Here is a 25,554-nt window from a genome sequence, read left to right as displayed (position 1 = left end):
CTAGGAGGCTAGAACTGAAATAGGCATGAGGGAAAAGATTTATACGTCTCTTTTTAGTATCTTTGCTTTGCAATGGACAGCCCTTTGGGGTCAGTGAGTTTTGCTGTTCTGTCCCTGTTTTCAGTCAGAGCAGCTTGAAGGGACCTTGATTTAACTGTGTCCAGCTGAAACTAGACAGATAGCAGGCAGTCAAGTGCACTCTGAAGAAGAGAAGAGGAAGACATGAAAAGGGGGTAAAAGAGGTGTTGTTATTGCCCATTCAGGAGTCTCTTTAAATAGCAACACAGGTGGTAGGGGAGCAGTCTTACCATTATTATTTACCATCTTTTCTTTATTAGAAAAAAGTTTGTAACCTTTTTTTTCACTCAAAATTCAGGACACATTGTCTTCATTTAAAAGGTGCTCAATCCCAAACGAGTATTTAGAAATTAGACGATTTAAAGAATACCACATTGACAGGGTCCTTTGAACCCACCCCCCACCTCCTGGTGTTAATAAAGAGGCTATGTGCCAGCAGGGCTTGTTGGTAGGAGGCCTTGCTTTAGACCAGAATTTGTGAATTCAAATCCTGCTCAGGATATCTGCTCCTATTTGGTACTGGTGTGCCTGAGTAGCATTGCATTATCAGAGGCACTGGACCTCAGATGGGACATTAAATGGAAGTCCTGCTGTAAGTAGTATTTGCTTTGGCTTACTAAGTGAAAGCTAATGAACACTTGCATCTATTTGACTAGACTAAGGGGAAACAGCAGTAAAACCATTCTTGATAAACCATCTCAAATGCCCCATGCTGAGTCAGCAGTAGCTCCGTGTGGAACGGCTGCTGGCTTTGTGCACCACACACAGGACTTGGGGCCGTAGAGTTATTTGGGAACCTTTGAATCAGTTTCCATAGGTTCTGGATCAGGCCATGAGGCCCAGATTTTTAACAGGATTTAATGAGATGTTAGGTCTTTTAAATCACGCAACACTGACATAACCATAACTCTGAGCCAGACCAGTGTGTGACTCATCATGGTAAAGCACCTTGAGCTGCCTTTAGTCAGGAAGATCCATGAAAGGAAATGAGCAATTGCAACACACCCCCTCAGTGTTGACCTTGGCATGCCTGGTTGCACTGCCTCCGCACGTCATTTGCCCCATATCTGGGTGAGATTTCCTGAAATTACTGTACAGTAGCAGCCAAGCTCTCTAACACCATTTGTGGGTGTACAGCTTCCAGGCCAATACAGCCAGGAGCAAGACAACAAGGAGAGCAGGTTTCAGTTAATCTGAATGGTATGGTGAGCAGCTATAAAAAGGAAACACCAAATACCTGTGTAATTTAGACAAGCAGTATCTTGACTATAGGTTAAGGCTGTGTCCCAGGCTCATGATCATACCATCATAAATGAATACAGCTCCTGTGAGCTTACACTTGTGTAACCAAGAGCCAAAATCAAAGGATGACAACAATGTTTATCACCTAAACTAGGTAGTCATTTCATGATATGTCATTCACAACAAAGCAGAGATAGTGTGATCTCTCTAGCTAACTGTGTGTAGGGACCTGGTGACTGCTGTGTTGCAGATTATTCTCTGTTCCTGGCCTCCTGTGTGGCTTTGAGCAAATTACTTAATTGCACCCTTGCCTATTTCCTTACTTATATAATGATGTAATACTGGCTTGTACAAATCACATTGAAATTCTACACGGAAAACTGCTATGGAAATTCAACATACTGTTAATGACTCTTGGGCTATTGTGATGATGAATTGCTTAATATTAATAAGCAAGTTGAAGTTTATAAAGTGCTGTGTAAGTGCTGATTATGAATTCTACTTTCTATGTCAAAGTTTCTGAACCCCAGTTTTCTGAATAGTATCAGCTCGGATGCATGTTTTTCAGTTAGCTCATATCTCAGTTGTGCTGGGAACAAGGCTGACTTTCTGATAAATAGTTATTTTCAAGATTAGCCCTTTGAGGAAGAAGCAGTAAGTGTGGCTGACCACAGGTCAAAATTCCACTTTGATGGAATGTGGCAAACTGGGAGCTGACTTCAAAAAGCTTCAGTAAGTGAGGATAAGATTGGAGAAAACAAATGTAGTTCAAGTGAAGACTACTACTACTAATACTATGAATAATAATAATAATAATAATAATCCCCAAACCAAAAAACACCACTATAGTCCAAATTCAGTAGTGGATTCAGGAACAGTGCAAGAAGAGTATGGCCCTCCTCCCCCCAACACATGCACATACGCTTTGGCTTTGAGCTCACTGTATGGTCATTGTGGGCTCCTGCCAGATCTCTGTGTGAGCAGTGAGCTTTGAGCTCACCAGCTGATCATGCTGAGGTCTGACTGGAGCACCTGCTTTCGCATGGCTCCGGAGCCCATGGGGTAAATGCTGCTGCTTTTTGCCCTTTCCCTCCAGCCTCCTATCTGCTGAATTCAGCAGAGGATAGGAGGAAAAGAGTGGCAGTGCTCACCCCCTGATTTCCTGAGCTATATGAGTGCTCTGGCCAGACCTTGTGCTGAGAGCTCACATGTGATGCACCTAAAGAGCAGTGTAACCATGTACTGCACTCCTTTGGATCCTTCCCTATCCAGATCCTCTGCTGATGTATATCAGTGGAGCTACACTGATTTATGCCGTCTCTGTTTCTGATTCTGTATCTCAAAATTAGGGCCCAATTCTGCAATGCTTAAGTGAACAGATTAAGACTCCAGTTCTGATAGGTAAGTACCTAGGTATCAAGAAGACAATTTGTGTGTTTCAAAGTAGCCATGTTTTAAGGACCTTCCTGCGTTGAGGCGTAAGACAATGGGAGTTTGCCCAGGTGAGGACCACAGAATCTGCCTAATAGATAATGCAGACAGAGAGAAAAACAATGGGGTTGGAGGGGGGAGGGGAGCAAGGGAGCAAAGGAGAGGGAGGGAGAAGGATAGAAGTAGTGGAGAGAGGTGTGTAAGGTAACATTTTCTAAAGCCACTCAGGAGCCTTTATCTCATTGGGCTTAGATTCCTTTTAAAATCAGGAAATAGGTTCCTAGGTCAATTTAGACATTTTTTCAAAAAAAAAAAATGACACTCACGTTAAGGGAAATAGGGATATTTTCAGCTGAGACTCAAATGCAGGTGAAGTGTCACTGTAGTAAAGAGAATGGTGAGGCATTTCCAGCTGGTAGAGGCTGCAGAGGACAAAGCTGTCATACCAGCATGTCGAACAACAGAGAGAACTAACTGTATAGACATAAACAGTATCTTGAGAGAGAAATGTTTATTTTCATTATCTATTAATTTTGTTTTGCAGCTTGTACAACGGATCAATTCCATATATAGTGCGAAAAGAGGGAAAAAGAGATTGAAGAAGCTTTCAATGTCCAATATTGAAACAGCATCACTGCGAGGTATAATACTGATCTCTTGGGCTAAATAAGCCTATACAGTTTGTTGCGGTAGGGATTGTTATTTCACCTCCTGCAGAGATTCCCTTCTTTGATCCACAGGACACACGTCCAGGGATCTCCTGCACTCGTTTTATATGCTGGTTTTCATTCATGTCTGTGTTCAGAGGAAAATGGACTGTGTTAAAATTAAATTAGGTTGTACGGCAATGTCTATCTCACCTATCCCCAAGGCTGGCAAAATGCATCAGTCCAGCCCATCTCTTAAAACAGGGATGGCCAACCTGTGGTATGTGCCAGAAGTGCCACAGGCAGCCTCTGTATGTGGCACCTGGCAGATAGAGAAAAGGACAGCACAGTGGCAGGTAGGGCTGGGAACAGAAAGTGGAGCAGTGGATTGGGCAGGGAGGACATGATAGGGAGCACAGTTCAGAGTAGCAGATTAAGCCAGGGAAAGGGATAAGATTGGCACTCAGGGAGGGTGCAGGGCTGCTTATTGGCCTGCCTGCCGAAAAGTTTGACCCTCACAGTCTTAACTTCTGCATTTTGTATCTGCAGCTGCACAGAATACATAGACTTGACCCTGAAATTAATTCATGCTTTTTCCTGATGCAAAACTATGACTTTATTTTTGTAGTCTGCAAACTGCACCACTAAGAAAAGCTGGCCTTTTCATGAAAAAATGAACAAAACAGTTTCTAGATATTTATATTTGCAGAGAGAAGTAATTCAGAAAACTTCCATCTTCTCTTCATTTTGTGGTACATGCAGGGGTGGGTATTTGCAGACTTGTGTGACCACATGTATATAGCTGAAGTATTATGAAGTTAATACAAATACTCTTCACAAATATAGCTTGTCACTTTTCATACTGTTCATATTCCATGCTGCTGATTTGTCAGATCAGGACCTTACACAAAGTCCCCCAGGCCTCTCCTGGAACTCCCTTATGCTGTGCAGCTGTCTTGCAACAATATAAAGGCTAAAAACAGGAGGGACTGGAATCAGTTTCCAAAATGATGCATCCAGCCCCATGGTTTAACACATCTGAGGAGTCATTGCTAATAAACTTTGCTGTGGTACGAGACTTTGTACTTGCAGCTATTCTGTGCTCTAAACCTCAAGCATCAGAATAAATCCATTGTAAGGACCCCATCTTTTACAGATGACCACTTATTCCATGAGGTTTTAAATGCCAGGGGAGAGCATGCCAAATGCAGGGCTGATGGTGAGACATGATTATTTTCCCAATCGCACCAAAGTGACTAAAGTAGCCATTTGATTTTGTTTTGCTTTAACAGACCTGTCTTTTATTTCTTTTGCAGATGAGAACAGTGAGAGTGAGAGTGACTCAGATGACAGGTTTAAAGGTGAGGGCTCATGTCTGCATTAGCTTCCAGCCACAGTCATGCCTGCCTTGGCCATTAAAATAAACACTCCCATCACTTCAAATCATTCCTGTTGGAATCTGACTTCTTCTCTAAATCAGTGTTTTTCAACCTGTGGGTTGCGACCCAAAAGTGGGTTGCAAGAATATATGAGAGGGTTGTGAACAAACTTTAAGGGAGAATCCATTTTTAAAGGAGAAAAATGAAGGAAAGTATGGCTTTTCTCTTGAAGGCTGGCAGAGTTCCAGCCTGCAAGGAGCTGCTTGGAGTTCCCCATACCTCCCACATACCCACCCTGTGCCCCACATGCAGAGGGGCTGGGGCCTGAGGGCAGGGGGCAGCAGGTTGGGAGTGAGGGGCATGGTGTTGGGACTGGCCAAATATGTTTACAAATGGGGCCTGGTACAAAAAAGTTTGAGAACCACATTGCTCTAAATTATATTGAATTTGTTGCCCCATGGCTTCTCTTGGCTACTTTCAAAATGCTGGGTCATGAATATGGCATAAATATTGGAAATTGAGGGTATGATGAAGTGTGAGGATCTAACTGGGATTTGAGACTGGAGAATCTACTGAGCATAAAGAGGAGTGGTAGGTGTGAGACTGGGCTTTGTTAGCTCTGCATATGCTGGCATTTTCCCGATTGACACCAGAGGCTTGCTTAGAAAGTTGTATGGAGATATAAGTCTACAAACTTCAAATAGTAAAAACTTCTTTTAAGCTGTGCAGCAAGAAAGTTAGCGTAGCCCCAGCACACACACTGCTTGGTTCCAGTCAAAGGTTCTAGCCCCTCATTTTCAGGAGTACTGAAATTCGGACAAAACTATAGAAAGGAAGAAAACCAGAGTTTGAGGACTTTTATTGTCTGTAGCAGCAACTGTTTCTCTTTTTTAAAAAGCCCACATTAATGATGATAACGTAGAGCAGGCATGCAGAATTGTGGTTCTGAGGTGGGGGTGGAATTGCGGAGAGCTGTATCTTTATTTATAATAAGGCTGGAGCCACAATGGGTCCCATCCTTTTTCTGCTCTCTTGGGAGAAACGGGCAGGATTCTGACTGGACAAATTCAGTTGAAAAAAGCTCTTTCTGTTCCAGGTGTTGTTGATGGGGCTTTGCTTTACACACTCAAAAACAAATGCTTCCCTTTGTCCATATTTATTTTTTGTCCCAAAGTGTGGACTCAATATAACCTACCCCTGGTCCCAAGCAGCTTCCTCATGGAAGAGGGAGAGAGAGCATTTTCAGCCCAGATCAGCCACAAATAGTAAAAAAGCTGTCACAAATGTATTCACTGGCATGATTCAGCTGGACCATTCACCTTTTGGCCTAATGGTCCAGATGAGGAGTCTGGGGCTTGTCTGTGGGCTGGATTGAGCCCTGCCTGCCAGTATCAGGTCCTGGGGCCTCGTGCTGCGTCAGCCTACCAGAATGGAGCTCCAGCAGCTGTGCATTGCCTCTGCCAGCTGAAATCAGGTTCTGGGATTCTGTGCCAATTTAGCCTGCCAGGATTGGGCTCTGGGGGTTGCACACCACTCCCACCTGGTCCCATGTGCCAGGATCAGGCCTGTGGCATCCCTGCTGTAAACCATTACTGTGCTCTGAATAGTGGAAGAAGATGGGAGGGTTGGCTGTCTGTGTGTGACTGGCATGACTGTTTCAGGGTTTAGAGGGGGCCCCTGCTCATGATTTGCATTTTTTGCTAAGGCTATGCAACCACAAGGCACTGCAGGTTTTGCAATGTGAAAGTAGCTGAATCATGCCTGTGCCTCTTGTATTATATCAAAATTACTGTTATTGTGTTCAGTGATGGCCCAATGCCAGCTGATGACCAAGGAGCTTCCTCAAATATCTGTACAGTTAATTGGGTGCTGCCATGATCCATCAATTTTACGATGTCACAATTCATTGCTGTGGAAGAGGTTTTGTCTGCAAACAGGAAGTTACTGGAATAGAAATAGCCATGTCTGTTTGCACATCTAGGGCCAAGTTATGGTTGTCCCAAGGATAGGGATCTCATAGAGAGAAGGTAGGGAAGAGGATATGGAGAACCATTTCCACTTGGTACCTGTATACTAGATGCAGCAGTTGTATGACATCTCTCACTGCCTGATGAGTCTGGGAAAGGGCACCTCACCTGTACAGGCAAGTGGGGACATGTCTGGATCAGAATAAGGCATGGCCATGACTCTAGCCCTACCCCATGCACTAGCTAGTATCAGAAAGACAACCCTGTGGGGGACTTGAGCCACACCTTCTCTAAAAGCAACAACTTGTCAGAGTTGATGGTACTTGGCACTCATGGAACAGGTGCTGCGCCTTATGTCTTAGAGCAAGGATGCTCAACTTCTGGCCCATGGGCCAAATGCAGCCTGTAGAGCCATGGCATCCAGCCCACTGGACTTCCCAATGGTCAGGAAATGTAATGGAGGGGGAGAAGTGGCAAATAATACTGCCACCCCTCCTTGCTGCCAATTCCTGCAGGGCCAGATCAGGGATCAGGCCATGCATACCCCCACTTCCTCCTGCAGCCATATCGGGGCCAGGCCATGCCCCTTCCAACCCACAGAGCCAGATTGGGGTCAGTGTGTGTCCCCTTCCCTTCCCCTGCATGGCCAGATCAGGGCCAGGCCACAAGTCCCTTCCCCTCACCAATGTGGCCAGATCTGGGTTAGGCCATGCCCCCTTCCCCCATGGGGCCTGACAAGGGCTGGGCTGGTCCCCAACACCCCCACACAGCTGGATCAGGCCCTGCCTCACCACCTCATGCACTGGATTGGGCCCACCGGCTGGATCCGGTCCGCAGATGGACTGAGCAGCAGCCCAAGGGAAAGAAGATGGGGCACCACTGTCTTAGACATGCTCAAGTGCTGCAGACCCCACAGGGGAACACAACCAGCCTTTGGTTTACATGAAATATCTTGGTAATAAGTGGCATCCGTGGGTCAGGAACTGCAGGAAACCTTGCTAATTGTTTTATTGGGGCTGCAGCACAAACCTGTATTAAAGCTTAACTGGTTTTAGAGTTGGCCCTTAATAATACATTGCATGTCTAATTCTGATCTGATTAGCTGCCCTAATAAACATACCAACCCCATTGTTTCAAGTGAAATTGTAAACATACAGATGGCAGCAGCTGAACCTGGTAAGTGAAGAAAAAAACAGATCTTTGGCAAGGGTAAAGTTATGAGCTGCTAATGATTCTACTAGGTTAGTGTTGCATTGCTTCAGTACTTGGAGAAGGTTTTGATTTATGGATGGAATTAATAAGAGAGTTCAGTGCACAAACGCCTACATTTAAAGGGGAACATGTTTGGAGCAGTGTTTTTGGCAGGTTGAAAGTCCTTTGTGAATTACCATAGCTTACTTGTCTATTCCCAGGTAATGATTTTTCCTTCTCTCTTTTTAATTGTCAGCTCACACCCAGCGTCTAGTTCACATCCAGTCAATGCTGAAGAGGGCTCCTAGTTATCGGACACTGGAACTGGAGCTGATTGAATGGCAGGAGCGGGAGCTGTTTGAGTATTTTGTGGTGGTTTCCCTGAAAAAGAAACCCTCAAAGAATACTTATCTCCCAGAAGTGTCTTATCAATTTCCCAAGGTAACATAATAACGTATTTTGTTTGCAGAGGGTAATTTTAAACCCATCTTGAGATGGCTTTGGCTAAATTCAATGAAGTGGGCAAATGGGACAGTTAGGTGGTGTTTTGAAGGTCTGGGTCAAAAGGTCTGGTTTTGGGAAATGTATCCAGTGTGGAGAGAAAAAAACGTGAGGCCTTTTCAAAAATATTTTTCATGGTTTACAGAATCTCATTTTTCCAGAACTAGTGTAACTTAAATGCAAGCACTGAATTTATGAGTTTCAATTCAGTTTCTAAACATTTGGCAGGCATTTTTACTCAGATCTAGCCATAGGATCTAAATACTGTCTGATCCAAAGCTCTAGAAATCAGTTTGAAAGATTGTGGATTGTGCCCCTAGAGTGGAAATGAAATTGAAATTAGTTTTGAGATACATTTGAAAGTGCTAAAGTACAATGACTAGGGAAGGACATTAGGTTGCTGAGAGACAATGCAGCTTCAGTCCAGGTTACAAAATGTTAGTAATGACAATTTTTATTGAAGTAGCTGCTAGCTGTCCCCATCATGAAGCAGGGCCTGGTCTGTTAGGCAGTGTACAAAAAAAATCTAAACAGATGGCTCTTGCCCCAAAAGACTTGTTAGAAAACCTGTTGCTTGAGTGTATTTGTGATTGGCTGGCTTTATCTGGATACATGTGAATCATTTCCTTTCTACCACAGTTAGAAAGACCCACTAAGCAAGTGCGTGAAGCAGAGGAGCGTCTCAAAGCCATCCCCCAGTTCTGCTTTCCGGATGCCAAGGATTGGGCCCCAGTATCAGAATACAACAGGTAAAGTCTCCTGTATGCATCTTCCACCAAGTGTTCTGGATGCCTGGGCTGAGCCCTGGCCCAAGTAAGGAAGCAGCAGTTTGATTCTCAGCCATTTCAAACTTGTACAGATGTATTTGCTTTTTTTTTTTTTTTTTAAGTTCCATAATATTGCTGTCCTTTGTTCTGCTTGATTCTCAGTCCTGTGTGGTTTGGGAAAGGGAGCTGGAGAGTTGACCGCAGCTCCAAGTTCCAATACAGAAATGAAGGGCTAGGCCTGATTCTTTACTGCCCAGCACCTTGTGTTTTCCCCAGGAAAAAGCAAATGTAATGTTTGTAAAGCACTGCAGGCTAGCTGCTTTGCAGCTTCACAGGTTTCAGTTGGGCTCTGCTTCTCTAAGCTGGCTGAGGGAAGTGGTAGAATCCAAGGGAGGACCAGGACCTCAGTCCCCTCTTCTTCCAGAGGGAAACTTCAGCATGTCTCTATCCTTTTCTCCTGCTCCACAGTTAGCAGAGGGGTAGATGGATAAGAGCAGATAATTCAAAATGTTAATTTGAAACAGGTTTTCAACATGCCGACAGGAAATGTGTCAATGAAATGAGACATGGTGTGAAGTGTGCCTTTGAGTTGTCTGACTGTGGTGCAACACCAAACTAGCACTGTGGTAGCACAATCCTTAAGTGAATTACTGAAACCAAAAAGAATGGATTGGGTGTTTCATGGGTTTGCATGGCACAAAACACATATGCAGTAGAGCTGTGCGAAATTTCGGCGGCAGGACTCCAAAATGAAAAGCAAGGCTCTGAAACGAAATGGGCCATTCGAAATGTTTCAGAAATTTTCTGAAATGATTTAGATGTTTCCGAAATGTTTCAGAGTCAGGCTTGCAGGAAAAGAGGGAGGGGTGGGGAGGAAGGACTGCTCTGATATTAACATTGGTAGCTGGCCAGTGACAATCTGTCCCTGAGGTCCCTTCCAACCCCAGTGCTGGGGAATTGAGCAGGGAGCTGGGGAATTGAATTGGGGGCTGGAGAAGGTCCCTGAACATTCCCCCTGTTCCTGGTTGGATTCCCTAGTTCTCTGATTGCTTCCCCCAGCTCTTCCCAGGAGCACGGGCTCCCAGATGATGTGGCTGCTGATGTCAGCTGGTGATGGCGGTGGCTCTGGGCTATTTCCCCAGCTGGCAGCAGTAGGCTGCTGAAACCCCACACGCAGATCTGGGGCTCATGCCCTCTGGGAAGAGCTGAGGGAATGATCAGAGAGCTGGGGATTGAACCAGGAGCTCTGACTGACTGCTGGAGCTGCCGCAGCTCCCAGGCAGTGCGTGGTGCTCTACCGAGCCACGCTGCACCTTTGTGATACTGCAGCTGCCACGTGGGTGCCAGGTGGGGGGGGCAATCCCCACTGCCCCCACTGCCCTGTGCTGCATGGGGGGGCTCTGCCACGAACCCTCAGAGGCCCCAGTCACTGCTGCCAGAGCTGGTGAGTGCGGGGCCTTTTTAAACTCCGCGCTCACCCGTTGCAGAGCATGTAGATGACAGCATGCTGCTGGTGCCAGCACCTGAGTCTGCCCGGCACAGCCTGTGCTGAGTGCCAGGAAGAACCCAGTGCTGGCACTGGTTCCAGCAGGCAGTGGCAGCCTGCTGTTATCCCGCACGCAGATCCGGGGGCCTGTGGTGCCTGGAGGGCTGCGGGGCTGTGCCAGACTCCTCCCAGGGGGAGCGGGCCACTGGATCTGCGTACAGGATGACAACAGGCTGCCGCAAAGTGATACACATTTGCTTTCAACAGTTTGAGCTGCAGTTTCACAAAACCCCTGTACCTACCTCCTTGAAACATGGCAAGCTTCATGCTCACAGCAGGGGCTACCATTCCTGCAGTTTTTACCCCACTCTGCCTTCACATTCACACGTCATGAATTTTGCTTTGAAGTGCAGTTTACCAGAAACTGCTGCACCTATCTCCTTGAAACATAGCAGGCTTCATGGCCTCAGAATTGGATATCATTCTTGCAAGTTTCATCTGAATCAGGCAAGCAATGACAAAGGTATAGGCAGTTTTGTGATTCCCCATTATAGCCTATGGCCGAAACACCATTGAAATTCTGAAACAGCTCTGAAACAGTTTTGGCTGAAATGAAATGGGGCAGTGATTCAAAACACTGAAACAAATCACTGCCCCTCCAAAACGGCAAATCCGAAATGAAACACAGCCTTTTTGGACAACCCTACAAAACATCAAAATGAAACACTGTCCCTCCAAAACGCCAAATCCAAAACCAAAACAAAATGCAGGCGTTCCGCATGATGTATTCTGTATTGTTTGGCTATATCATTCAGTGCTTGCTAGCACCTAAATTATGAGAGATTAAAAACACTGAAGGAGCATTAGACTGTTGTGTGGGCACTGTCTGTACAAGCTTCCAGTAGCTCTGCTAACAACATTGTGCAGATCCTTATTATTGTGTGATCCTAGACAGATTTCTGATTAGCCCATGTTTGTGAAACGTATATGGCTGATGTTTTCTGTAATTATACAGACCATGGTAATTCAGCACAAACACAAAAGTGTTTCAGCAAGCTTGAAAAAATGATCATGAATGCCTGTCAGCCCAGGCACAAATCCATTCACCTACCCCTTTTCCTTTATGATAATTATTGTTTTAAAAAATTAAGATGTTTAATTTGGTCTGCCATAAAATATTATTTGCCTTGGCATACAGGTGAGTGGACTTTTGTAGAATTGTGCAGTTCAGAAGATGATCAGTGTCACTTGGATGCAGTGTGTGTGTGTGTGTGTGTGTGTGTGTGTGTGTGTGTACTTTAAATGAAAACTTTTGGTGGAAGAAGAAAGGAGGACAAAACTCAGCCTAGATATAACTGCAGATATGAGGCAAAATACCAGTTGATTGTGATCCTGATTCCCCTGCCCACTGCAAAAGCAGTTTTGTGTAGATGAGACTTGAGACCCATATGCTGGTGACCAAATCCTCCAGTGAAGTTTAGGGCCTCATGCAACATAGTTGCTGGGTTTTGGCCCTAAGGTTGGGATCCATAATCCATGGCTGTGTGCCCTGATACAAGGTGAGTCATCTGCTGGTATTGAACTGGCTTAGAAGCGCCTTATCATGGCTTCTAGTACAGAGGGCACAGACAGATTAAAACAGATGTGGTTTGGATACCTCAGTAGTGCAAAAATTTCCAGCTAGGGTTTCAGATTGCTGAAGCCTTTGAAACTCAGGTAAATTCAGGCTTACTTGGCACACAGTAGTGTCAGCATCAAGGAGTGTGAAGTGAGGTTTATGCTGTATAATTACCCCTCCAAAACTTGTGCTGTTATTCTTGGGTGGTGGCCAAGGGCCTAGTTCTAGTTCTTTGAACCTATCTTATAAGGTTTAGAAGGGAACAATCTGGTAGATATTCTTCCCCACCAACATGATTAATTCAAAAAAGCAACAGCTGGGTAATAATGCTGCGCCCACTTTGAAAGACTGTGTCCTCTAAGTACCTAGGCTACTTCAAACTCATCAGTCTCCTGTTTAAAAAGAGGGCAGAAGAAAAGTCCTGCTATAATAACAACATCTGGGGTGATGTCTGTTACAGTGAGACCTTCTCTTTCATGCTGACTGGAGAAGATGGCAGCCGAAGGTTTGGTTATTGCAGAAGATTGCTGGTAAGTACATCAGTTTCAGTTCTTTCCAAGTACAAAAGTCTGTTGTGTGTCTTCATTTCAGGGTGGCAGTTACTCTGTGCAAAAATGTGGCATTACCACAGTCTTGGGACAGGAGCAAATCTTTTGTGGGTTTCATGGAAAACTATCTATCACACTGAAAGTCTGAAATCTAAGAAGTTCAGATACAACAAGAACTGACTTGAATCTTGGTCTGCATCAAACTGAACTAAATCCTTTGGGAGGGTTATAGAGCTGTATGAAACTCTGGATGCAGTAGCGGACAGCAGGGGGGAAGCTGGAGGAAATGAATGTGAGGGTAAATTAATGGTTCACCTAAAAGCTAAACTACCCTTATTGGAACAGGCAAATACAATCAAGTTGGGGGCCAGCAGAACAGCTCAATTACTTTTAACGTTTGCCACCACTGGAAAATAAATAATGTATAGATAACATCGGCAAAGCTTCCTTGGAAAAAATTAGCTAGAATGATATTATGGAAACTATTCTCTCCACCAAATAAAGGGAGTATAAAAGTAACAAATTTATGAAAATATCAGTAAGCTTTATATCTTGCCTAGATCTCACCTTTGATTGTGGAAGTTCAAGACAGAAGTTCCTGGATCAGTTTTTCACTTGATATGCCCAAATGTGGATACAGAAAGGAAAATTTAATTAACTGGCCAATAGGTTTTACTCTAACATTTTACTCATTCATGCACTATGAGAATTTTGTAAACTGCATAAAATCCATTGGGCAAAAAATAATAGGAGGAAACTTTGAACAGCATGTGCTTTCACCTGTTACCAGAAAGAGATTAGCATCCCATGACAATGGCATGTAGGATAAACAGACTGGCAGTATTCTACATTTAATGTTTGATCACCAGAAGGAAAAATAGAAGTTGAAGAAAAATGGACTTTGCAAATAACTGCAGGTAAAATCAGTTGTGAAAGATACAGACTTATCTTTTCAAGAATTAGTTCATTCATTTACTCATTCCTAGAATAAAATTTGGGAAAACACCTTTAGAACTCCTGGAAAAATATATGGGAAAGATGTGGAGGAAGACTGCTCTGATTATGAGACTAAATGTCATAGTTTGCTTTTTTTAAACTTTTTTTTTTATTCAGGCAAACGTAGAAACAAAACTCCAATACTGGAGTAATACACAGGAATTGCATGTGGTAGGGGTTATTGCACATTTGTAAAGGAAATAATATAACAATATAATTTATCATCTGTATGATCAATATAATGTTTACATATGGTAATATTCAAAGAGTCTTGCTAAAGACACTGGCTTACTGGTTGAATATATAATACATGTATTAGCTGGAACTTCCTCCACTTCATAAAGCATATCTAGGTTATGTTTGGTCTACTTAATATAGCTACAATACTGTTTTGGTCCCTATGTATTCTTTTATTCATTCTTGCCTTAACTTCATTTACTAAAGTTCCTACTCTCCCATTATTACTTAGTGCAGTTTTCCTCCCATAAATATCCTAGCTTGAGAGATGAATTTTTAAGCAAGGTAAATCTCAGACAGTATCATTTTGGAGCAGTAAAGAGGTTACTTACTACTGAGATTTTACAGTAGTGATTCTTAACCAGGGCATTGCAGCATCCTGGAATGCCAGGAGACCATTTTATGGGTGCAATGGGATGCCATGCAATAGTTGTTCTGTTAGGTGTGCAAATACCTACACAATTCACAAGGTAAACCCAGAGATTTCCAATAAGGATCTATAGACTAGGGACAGAAATTATACACACAAACTGGTATAAGAGGGCAGAAACTGGTTCAAATCTGTAACACAACAGAAGTTCAGTGCACATAAACTGCTTTCAATAGGGCCAAAACTGGTTTAAGATACCCCTGGATGGATGTAGTATCAGATTTCACTGGTTTAGGTTAAATCAGTTTATTGAACTTCCATTACAGATCCCCTCCAGAGTCAAGTTAAGTCACAGTCCCCCAGCATCCCAGGATGCTTTGCACCTCCCCCGCAGGCTCCCCCTCACAGGGTGGGCAGGCTAGCCTTGGCCCAAGGTGTCTGCTTCAGCCACGCACAGAGGTGTGCTATAGTGCCCACTGGCTTCTGGGCTGGCCACTGCAGGTACATGGCTGCATTTCCAGAATCAGAAGTGAATGTCTGTTCACTTGTTTATCAGTTCAATCTATGCAGTTTAGACTAACCTGCAAAGATTGAATTGATTCAGCCTCAGGCTTTTTGACTATCTGTACTTAGTCATAGTGTCAAAAACCTTCTGACCTGTTGTGGTCTTTTTGGGTTATTTGCAGCAGGAGAATTTGTCATATTTTTCCATAGTAAAAAAATTAGTGAAAACTAAGAGCTGGCATTTTCCAAGGGGTGCCCTGAGTCTAAAAAGGTTGAGAACCAGTGCTTTACAGACTGGAGTTAAGTGATAGTTCTGTTGAAGAGGTGAGAATAAAACGGGTTGGTAAAGACATGCTTAAATGTTTTTAAAAGGCTATGTACTGATGTTCTTAAATGAGATTTTAATATGACAATGATGGAACGCACAATATAAATGCTGAAAAAGGTAACATGGGTTGGGATTTTCGAAATCTCTCAGCACTGGCCTTGGTCCTTCTAGTGAAGCAGATAATGAAAGTAGGACTGGTCCATGCAATTCACTTTTGAAAATCTCAGTTGTACAGCCTTGAGCAATATAAAATTGGAATAACAAAGACTTTTAGTGTCTACAAGAATCATTTTCCTGTTGTAAGTCTATGGAGCCACTATAGAAGGAGGACATTAGTAGATAGTGCCCATATGAATAACCAGATTATTTAAAATATAGGTACATCAGAAGGTGTGTGCAATGATCCTTCTTGGATCATGGAAAGGAAAGAAGAAATAGATTGAAGATCTAACAATATCAGATAAGAAGAAGAGAAGAAAAAGTAACTGGCAACATGTTGATTTGGCTTCTTCTGCCTGGCTCTTGGATGTAGGGCTAGATTAGCTACTGTGATCTCTGTGCTCAGCAGACCTAGCACTGGCATAACTGGCCTGGGGGGAAACTTCTCCTTAGCTAAGAAGAGCTGATTATGGGACTTCTACACAGATTGCTTCAGTGCTGCTAACACAGCAGAGAAGGGAGTGATGTCTGCAGGGAGTTCAGCCACCCCCTTGTTCTTGTGCCTGTTTATAGGCAGTGGAAATCAGAGCATCCTTTTGGCTGTTCTTACTTGGGGCATGGGGGAAGGAGCCTGCCCAGGGCTGCAGTGGGTTCAGAGCAAAGCTGCGTTTGGAGCCATTCCTAACCTGTGCAGATTGGCTGCCATCCAGCCATTATACAAAATCTTTTAGGAAATTGAAGTGAACGTAGGGAAGTGAGTAAAGAAGATCCTGTCCCCCATGAAGACATTGCAGATCATTGCAAGGCAAATAATGCACTATGCTCCAGGGGTACAGTGTGACACAGGTGACTGCACCAACTTAGAGGGATGCAGAATTTCAGAAGCTGCTAGGGACATTTGCAACACTTGTATGGCAGCAGGAGAGGTCCTGACATGATGGCACTGAGGTTCTGCTGTGATATGCCAGGTAGAGCTGTAAGACAAACTGAAAGTGTTATAAACCAGTATGCTTTCTGGCAGTGGTTCCCAACCACCCCTCCATAACTTTTGTGAATTGGGTGGCACCTCATTTCAAAAACTAATTTATATACTATAGTGTTAACCTTGTTGCAGAGGGACCAGGCAGTGGAGACAAGGGAGCAGCAAGGCAGAGAGAGTCTGAGCCTGCCCGTATCTGCTTATCTCCTCATATTTTGCTTTTTGCTTATCTTCTCACATGGGGTGCTATGTAATATTTCCTGTGCCACCATTCAAAGGATCTGGCAGAACTCCAGGTTGAGAATCACTGCTTTAGGGCGTGAGCTAGCCTCTGTTGAGAAGGGCCAGAGTGATGCCTCTCTGTGAGCAGGTTATTCCATGACTGGCAATGCTGGGTTTCCTGGCTCTTTCTCTGAAGCACCTGGCACTATAATAGACAGGCTGCCGAGTTCTATGGACCAACGGCCTAATGTCCCACATGACTGTTCTCTGATGCCTATTTCCTTTGGTGAGGACTACAGGTTCCTTAATTTTTCTTACCAAATATTTTATTAAGACTATTTTATTTTGGAATGTTGTCATATGAACTGCTCCACATTTTTTTTTTTTGCATTAGATTTTTTCCAGGGTTTTTTGATAAAACCCTGCCAAAAGGACCTCAAGGGATACAATAACTATTACATTCTGTTTGTACAACAAAGTTCTACATTGCATCCATTTTACATATATTTATATTACACTGTTTCATTTTAAAACAGGATTAGAGTGGAATGTAACCTATTGTACCATAACAAACAATCTGCAGTTCCACAGACAGTAAGACGTTTTCCAATTAAATCCTGGTACATCTAAGACAACCAAGTTTAATAGCTTTCCTAGTGATCTGATATGAAAAATATGTATTTTGATGTAAAAGGAAATGGCTGCCTTATGTTAGTCATGTTACCACTTTTGAGTATACTGTTTTAACATGGTTAGTTTGCTACCTCCTGTAATAACACAAGATTTCCTTAGTTTCACTTTTTTACAGTAATCACTTAACTTGGTGTCTTAATTATTTGTCTTTTTCACGAAAGTACTAAACTGAAGTCTGTTCACTATATACAGAAATCATCCATGGCTTTTTTTTTGGGTTTGATTTTGTACATCATACCTTGACTGAATGCCTGAAATATACAGTTAATAAAAAGATGTGAATTTAGACCCCAGATACTCTCCACTTCTATATCCATTTATGCATGTGCAAAGAGGGTAGAAGATAGGTACAGAATACTCTCAATAATCTGAGCAAGCTGACCTTTCACACCTACTTTGCACTAGTGCGAGGCAGTGAAGATCAGGCTTTGAAAGTCTGGTGTCTACTGGCAGCACTCAGGCTCTGGGGGCCCCCAGTGATGGAAAATATTCAAAACTTTCCTTGTGGAGAAGCCAGGAGCTGACTTGTACGTCCCAGAAAGTGGGTGAAGCCAGCCAAGGAGAAGACAGAGCTGCATCCTTTGGGAGGTGTGCTGAGTCATTGTCTCTCTCAGGCTGCTTTTGCTTATCTTATAGACCTTGCCTGGAATTGAAAGCTGCTTCCTCCCTGTGCAACCCAAAGAACTGCTGCAGCCTCTGAGCTCCTGTGACACATGATCCCCATGGGTCTCACTGGGTATGCTGTTGTGGAAGTTGCTCCTGATGTTGCAGACTGGTTGTTCTTTGCTGGCAGGGCTGTGCTGAAGTGTAAGACCCCATCCCCTTTTGAGAAACAGGGTCCCAATCAGTCACTGTAGGAGGCAATTGATTCAAGGGAATGACACGGCAGAACACACTTTGGATATGGGTTCCTATCACTTCTAGCTGACCTCCAAGAACATGAAGATTTTAAAATAAGCCATAAGGCTTGGAAATATTAGGATCTTCCTTCTCAGCAGCTTTGTGCTTATGAAACAGAGAAAATGGTTCTATGGGCCAAAAATTAAACTGGGAAAAGGGGAATATTTACATTAAAATAGGGAAAGTGAACCAGCCTCGTTTATAGGGCCTCATCTATGGGGGAGTTCACTTGTGGCCTATATTTTTATGGGCTTCAGGGAATGTTATATGGATTTGCAGAGAGCTCGTTAGAGTAACTTTCCTCTTTGGTCCCCAAAGTTCTCCTAATATCTCTGCTGATCTTCTGTGTACACATTTTAAGAAATATGCATTAATCTTCTACAGCAAGGAGTCTTCCTCACTAAATAGAGAACTCAGAATCATTTGTACCCAGGCCAGAACTCTCCATTCTCCTCCCGCACACCTTGATCACACACACAGTTTCATGGGGTGTTTGTGTCTGGATTCAGCCTACAGGCTGAATCTTCAAAGCATAGTCCTCAGGCTGAGTTGTTCCTGACTGCACTTAAGACCTGTTTCTAGTTCTGAACAGGTCAGCCTGCTGGAAGGGCCACATGAAGATGATGGGCTAGGTTTGGCTCAAGAGTAATGACAAAGGTTGTGTCTGACACAGTCACCTGTTTGCTGTGGATCTGCTTTTCCAACTTTTATTTCTTGCATGCATGCTTTGTAAACCACATCAGCCACAAAGCAGGTTGGGCTTCCAAAGAAGGGCCCCACCTGTTAAAAATAAACTGTCAGACCTCATCTACTCGCTGCAGAGAAATGATGATGGGCAGCTCCTTCATCCCCTTGGCATCATCCACCTTGATGCATGCCTTCTGTTTAGCTCACTCACATGACCGAATTGTGTCCTGCTCTGTGCAACATAACACAGCAGGAGAACCTCACAGGGAGATTCTCTGGAATAGGCCCCTGAAAATTGTAATATAAACTATTGTTGGTGAGACAGGACCACCCTGTGGCCCCTCCCTCCTCCTGGTGTCCTCTATTTGCATTCTGGCTTATGTTTGCTCCCCTGATTGCTCCAGTTTCAAAACAAGCCCTAATGCCAGGTAGGATTAAAGCAAAGTTCAATTTCCAGTCTGCCACAAGACTAATGCCTAATCCAAATGGATATTACATTTCCTTCTGCCCTTGCTGGAAGCAAGTAGCACCTTTTTTTTAAATATCACAATAAGAGATTGCTGTAGGTAAGGGTCAGGCATCAGCTCAGTAAGAACTGATTGTTGGTGAAGCTCTAACAGCTCTGACTGGTCTTGCTGCATATCCAGAATGTTTATCCAAAGCTAATCCTTATGTTTGGCAAAAGTGAGCCTTACACAGCTGGACCCTGCTTCATCTCCATGATGGCCCCTTCTCAACTGTACACTTCTCAAGGTTAATCCTTTTCCCGCTCATGTTTTCTCAGTCCCTTGCTACCTTTGGGGGATTCTGAGATCCACAATCCCATGTTTCCCCCTTTCTGCTATTCAGAAGGTATAGTACATTTCCCTTCCGAATTCTACAGGTTTCTGCTAGGAACCCCATAGCTCCACTTCTGTGACTTCTGAAGGGAGGATCGAGAGGCTGGGTCTCTCTTCCTACTGGCTTGCTAGGCTCATTTCCCCTTCCCACCCTTCCCACACTGCCATTTGTGGCATCTTCTGGCACAAGCCACTACAATTAGAGGGGTGTAGGGAGGACATAGAAACTCCCCATCGCCTTATGGTTAATGTGCTGATGCATTGTAGTGAGCATGCTGTGGGCTAGTATTCCCCAGTTAGTTGTGAAAGGCTGAAATCCTTTGGAAGGAGGAAGGGGAGGGGGAGCCTCCTGTCTGCTTCTGGTATCTTTAAAACAATCCAGACAGTTGAGTTATTTATTTGAACAGCTGGCTGCTGTGCACCATGCAGCAACTTTTTGTCTTGCTTTTAACATGTGACAACCCAGTCAGTGCAACAGTGTATTAAGAAAAGGGCTCCCAATGCTCCTCCTGAATTTCAAGAACCTAGGAGAGAAGGCCTGTTTTAAAACAGGAAATGTCAGGATCCTTTTCAGGTCCAGTGGCAGTCCCACAGTGGAGGAGAAAGCAGATGTTGCCTTAGGAAACTCCAAACTAGACACTGTACAACACAGTTCCTTGCTGACCGAGGAAACTAGCAGAAATCCCAGAGCAGTGATTGCAACCCTTTGTCTCACAACTCGGTTCCTGGCTGCATAGATCCATCCATCCCCTTGGGAACCAGCCTCCTGTTGTTAGTGAGGCTCATTAGAAGTCTTGCAAATAGAGTAAGATTATTGTACTGGGACCTGTAAAAACAAAACACCAAATCCTTCATTCCCTTTCCTTCGGGATGCAGGCAGTGTCAGAGTCAGATGACTCCCAACTGCTCCTTGCCCAGTAGGCACACTCAGAAAGGGTCTGTCTGTAGCAGGGGCAAGCAAGCAGCAGGTTGCATGGGTCACAGTTTTATAGCTATCTTGTAGTCCCCATCTGTGAATTACAGCTGCTGTCCCCTGGGGTGACCTCTGCAACTGGAACATGATGGATATACCACCTGGCTTTTAGAGGAATGGACCTTGCTCTAGGGGTCAGGGACCACATGGATGCCACGACTCAAGCCTGGGGGCTGAGGGGTTGCATGGCCAGGAAGGTTTAGATGCACCTCATCTTCAATAAGGGCAGTAAACATGCTTATAGTGTTTTCCTGGGGTTTGCTGTAATAAGCAGGTGCTACATCTGTTATGTGAAGCTGCAGTGAAAGTTCCCCTCAACCAGAGGATACCTGTGAGTACAGTGGGTTAGGGAGAGTCAGGTTCAGTAAGCCAGGGGTGGGCAATTATTTGGGCAGGAGGAGGGAATTTTGGTGAGCTGTTGAGGGCCTGGTCAGGCACCCACCACTCACCAAAGCTCACCAAAACTCCCTAAGTGGCTCTGCCCTAGGGCCCAGCCCTGTGCTGTTACCACCCAGTTATTTCAGCCCCAGGGTCTCTGTGGAGACCAGCCTGGGACCCCTGCAGGCAGGGCACGCTTTAGCTGGGCACGTGGGACAAGGCCACGGGCCAGGGGGAGCAGCATCTGAGAGCAGGAGTGGGGGCAGGGGCCAGGATCTTGAGGCAGTGACAGTATGGGGCTGGGGCCTGGGACAGAGGCACAGTCTGCTCCTGGCATGCTGCTGCATGTGAAACCGGCACCTGTTGCAGGGACGTGAGTGAGGGCAGCAGATTATGGCCCCCAGGCCTTGGCCTTGTGCTGTCCCCACCCCAAGATCCCAGCCCGGCCACTCCATCCAGCTCCTCGATCCCACTGCTGGGACACGACTCCCTGCTTGCCTGCAGCCCCATCCCATCTACCTGGCCTAGTGCTTCTTGCCTGCACAAGTCCCCAGTAGGTGTCTATGGAGACCCTGTCCATCCACTGCATCCGGCACCCCCCAGCAGTGAGTGCAGGGTGGATGGGCTGGGGTGCCTAAGCAATCAGGCCAAGTCTGGCAACCCCAGTGGAGACTGGCAGTGGCAGCTGGAAGGAGCTACCTCTGCAGGTGATGCCAGGAAGCAAAGTTCAGCCACTGCACTGCTCCAGCCCCATTGCATGTCTGGGGGCAGCAGGACCAGCTGCCTGTGCTGTGGCCCAGGCTGCCTCTCACACCAGGGCTGAGGGGCGGGCCAGATAAAATCCCTTGGTGTGCTGGATCCGGCTTCTGTGGCCATCTTTTGCCCACCCCGATGTAAGCTCATGTCTGGGATTTGCACAGCAGCTCCTGATGTTAGAACTGTTAAAGAAGACCGGTAATTTCACTTGAGAAATCCAGCCCCTTGGAGCATCTCCAGCCTTGAGACATTTGCTCCTTGGCTCTTCATGATGATTTGTATGCGCCAGGGAGGCTCTGCTATTTGCAATGAGAAATCTCTAAAGTAAAAGGGCATCATATATGATGGATGTGAGCAGTGAAGATGCCCAGCGCTCATAAAATCAGAGACATGTAACCTTTCAGATGTTTGAAGGGAATAATATTTCATAAGGCAAGGCCTTCAACTAAACTCAGAGCAGTTATTGTTTCTGGTCTTATAGATGACCTAGGAATGTGATGTTTTTACTGGCGCTCGGTAAGACAGCTCTTGGTTGGTTGCTGTCCAAGACTCCTGGCATGGCTTCGACATTCTTGCAGATTTGACACAATGATTTTAACCAAAATCCCACATGCTTGATATAATCGTTCAATGCCTTTAGAAAAGGTTTTATACCTAATATGGACAAAAAAGGGTTCTGCTTTTTCAGAGATGTGACGTGTACTGAGCAGGTTTTGATCCCGAAATAGATTCATCTGTATTCATTTAGTAGCAGCGTTTCTTCATGGCTGTTATAACAGCAGAGGCACCTGCTGATTAGCCCAGTAGCAGTTGCAATTCTTAAATTATAAAAGCCTAGCCATCCTTCAGTTTCCTCTGATTGAGCTCTGTGTATGACAAACATGCTTTGGGGAGGCCATTACATCACCATCAAAGTCTGATGATGAGGCACTGGCAAAAAAATACCACCAACTTTTAATGTTATTGGGAGAAAGATCATCAGCTGCTTTGATTAAATATAAAAGTGACCAGAAAGCAGCTGGAAATGATGTTAGGCAACCATTTGTCTGGAATTGTTTAGATAAGGATGATTCTGCCTTGAGCCGGGGTTCAGACTACATGACCTTTTGAAGGTCCCTTCCAGCTTTATTGTTTTATGTTTGCATGACTGCACGCTGCTTTATGGTACTGTTAATACTAGGCTTGATTTTCTTGCTGTCATGTATCTTGTGTGAAGATTTGCAGATATACAAAGTAGGTACAAAATGATACCACCCAGCTTTAAATTCATTTTCCACAAGCACAAGTCACCCTATATGGTGAAAGGCAACCAAGAACCTGGTTTAGGGCCCTATGCCAGGCTCTTTAATGCTGGGGATTTGGGAGCATGCTTTTAGCAATTTGCTGCCTCGGTACTTTATCATTTCTAGATGGCTGAGGCAGAAATTCCTGCAAGGATGACAGCTTTGAGAAACTTCCTATATTATAACTTAGAATCGCCTTATGCCAACTAGCCTCTTGAAAGAGCAACCTGGCTTGAGTTCAGAGAATGGGGCCATGAGACTCTGCACCTTTTAGAGGTTCTGTACATTGGGGAGTGCTGCAAAGCCAGCTGAAGTCAGTCACTGTATCTTGTGTCTTTTGGACTTTGGATAAAATCCCTAGTTCCCAAAGGCCTCTGATTTAGGAAAACCTATAGGCCCAATCTGCACCACCTCTCTCCTCTGGGGAGGAAGCTCTTCTCAGCCAGACTGGCTGACCTGCTCCACTGGGCTTTAAGCTAAGTCCACTGGGGGATGGGGGGACTACCACCACTGCTGGCCTGCTGAGCAACCCTTGCAAAGCCAGCAAGCCAAGGCTAAGGGAGCCCACCCCTACCCCAGCCCTGGTACAATCTGTGGGCAAGGCAAGAGCCCCCAAGGGGACACTTTCCTGCCTGTACACAAATGCCAGGAGCTTGGGTAGTAAGCAGGAGAAAATTGTCCTCCTGCTTAACACAAATAATTACGACGTCATAGGAATAACAGAGACCTGGTGGGACTCCACCCATGACTGGACCACGGGTATAGATGGCTATACCCTGTACAGGAGGGATTGAGTAGATAAAAGGGGTGGGGGTGTAGCTCTCTATGTTAAGGAAAGTTACACATCCCTGCAAGCTGATGTTGGCAACCAGGGTGGAGGACTGGAGACCCTCGGGGTTAAAATCTGTGGCGAACACGGCACTGGAGACACAATGGTGGGAGTTTACTACAGACCTCCCACCCAAAGTCAAGAGCTTGACCAGGAGTTTGCCTGGGAACTGGCTGAGGCCGCATGCTCCAGGATCATGGTTGTCATGGGGGATTTCAGTTACCCAGACTTCTCATGGGAGGATAACTCAGCAAAATCCGAGTGGTTGCAAAGCTTCCTATCATGCGTGGATGACCTCTACCTGACTCAAGAAGACTACGGGCCAACAAGAGGTAAAGCACTGCTCGACTTGGTACTGGCTACTGGGGATGACCTAATTGGTGACCTAGTGGTCAATGGGAAGCTGGGTGACGGCGACCATTAGCTGATCACCTTCACCATCTGCCATAAAGCTGGCAAGTCAGTCAGCAACACAGAAGTCCTTGACTTGAGAAAAGCTGACTTTGGCAAGCTTAGGAGGCTCATCAGTGAGGTCCTAAGGGACCATGACCCCAGGGGGAGGGGAGTTCAGGAACAGTGGTTGCGCCTCAAGGGAGCGATCCTCAATGCACAAGTTAATTCTATTCTGTCTCGGAAGAAAGGCAGCAAGAGGGCACAGCACCCACCCTGGCTCTCTAGGGATCTAGCAGACCTCCTAAGGCTAAAAAGAAAGGCCTACAAAGGATGGAGGATAGGATTCACTTCCATGGAGGAATATTCTGTACTGGTCCGGTCCTGCAGGGAGCAAAACAGGAAAGCCAGGGCTGCAACTGAACTCCAAATAGCTTCGAGCATCAAAGACGATAAAAAGTCCTTTTTCAGATATGTGGGGAGCTGGAGGAAAAGCAAGGGCAACATTGGACCCCTGCTGAACCAGGGACAACTGACACCGAGGAAAAAGCCAACCTATTAAATGGGTACTTTGCGTTGGTCTTTCATCAGTCCCATGGGACGCCCATGCCCACTATGGGACAGGGAGGTCCGGGTGGGGGAGATCCCCTGCCCTCCATCAATGCTGCCCTGGTGAAGGAACATCTTGAGAGGCTGGACACCTTCAAGTCAGCTGGCCCTGACAATCTACACCCCAGGGTACTCAAGGAGCTGGCTAGCATCATAGCCCAGCCTCTGGCACAGATCTTTGAAAACTCCTGGTGCTCGTGGTGTAGTGCCTGAAGACTGGAAGAAGGCCAATGTGGTGCCTATCTTCACGAAAGGGAGGAAAGTGGATCCAGCAAACTATAGGCCCATCAGCCTGGCTTCTATCCCAAGGAAGATCTTAGAAAAGTTTATTAAAGAGGCCATCCTTAATGGACTTGCCGACACCGACATCTTAAGGGATAGTCAGCATGGGTTTGTTGCATGTAGGTCTTGCTTGACCAATCTCATTTCCTTCTACAACAAGGTGACCTATCACCTGGACAAGAGACAAGAGATTGATGTCGTATATCTTGACTTCAAAAAAGCCTTCCATCTGGTATCCCATGATCACCTCTTGGCCAAACTGGCCAATTGTGGCCTTGGGTCCAC

At 45.1% G+C, this 25,554-nt stretch overlaps 1 protein-coding gene across 3 annotated transcripts in view; it reads left to right on the top strand.

Moving 5' to 3' along the window:
• The window catches only part of ST5 (suppression of tumorigenicity 5), a 234,043-nt gene that overhangs the window by 154,315 nt on the left and 54,174 nt on the right, over positions 1-25,554 (top strand). For all 3 annotated transcript variants that reach the window (XM_019551360.1, XM_019551362.1, XM_019551361.1), the window contains 5 exons: positions 3,296-3,392; positions 4,715-4,759; positions 8,192-8,376; positions 9,076-9,185; positions 12,768-12,837. In XM_019551360.1, the coding sequence (XP_019406905.1) occupies positions 3,296-3,392; positions 4,715-4,759; positions 8,192-8,376; positions 9,076-9,185; positions 12,768-12,837 (507 nt within the window). The remainder of the gene's footprint in view (positions 1-3,295; positions 3,393-4,714; positions 4,760-8,191; positions 8,377-9,075; positions 9,186-12,767; positions 12,838-25,554) is intronic.

The sequence above is a fragment of the Crocodylus porosus genome, unplaced genomic scaffold, assembly GCF_001723895.1.
Source record: "Crocodylus porosus isolate Cpor-Errol unplaced genomic scaffold, CroPor_comp1, whole genome shotgun sequence".
NCBI classification, from domain to species: domain Eukaryota; kingdom Metazoa; phylum Chordata; order Crocodylia; family Crocodylidae; genus Crocodylus; species Crocodylus porosus.
This window is presented reverse-complemented; position numbering and strand designations above follow the sequence as displayed.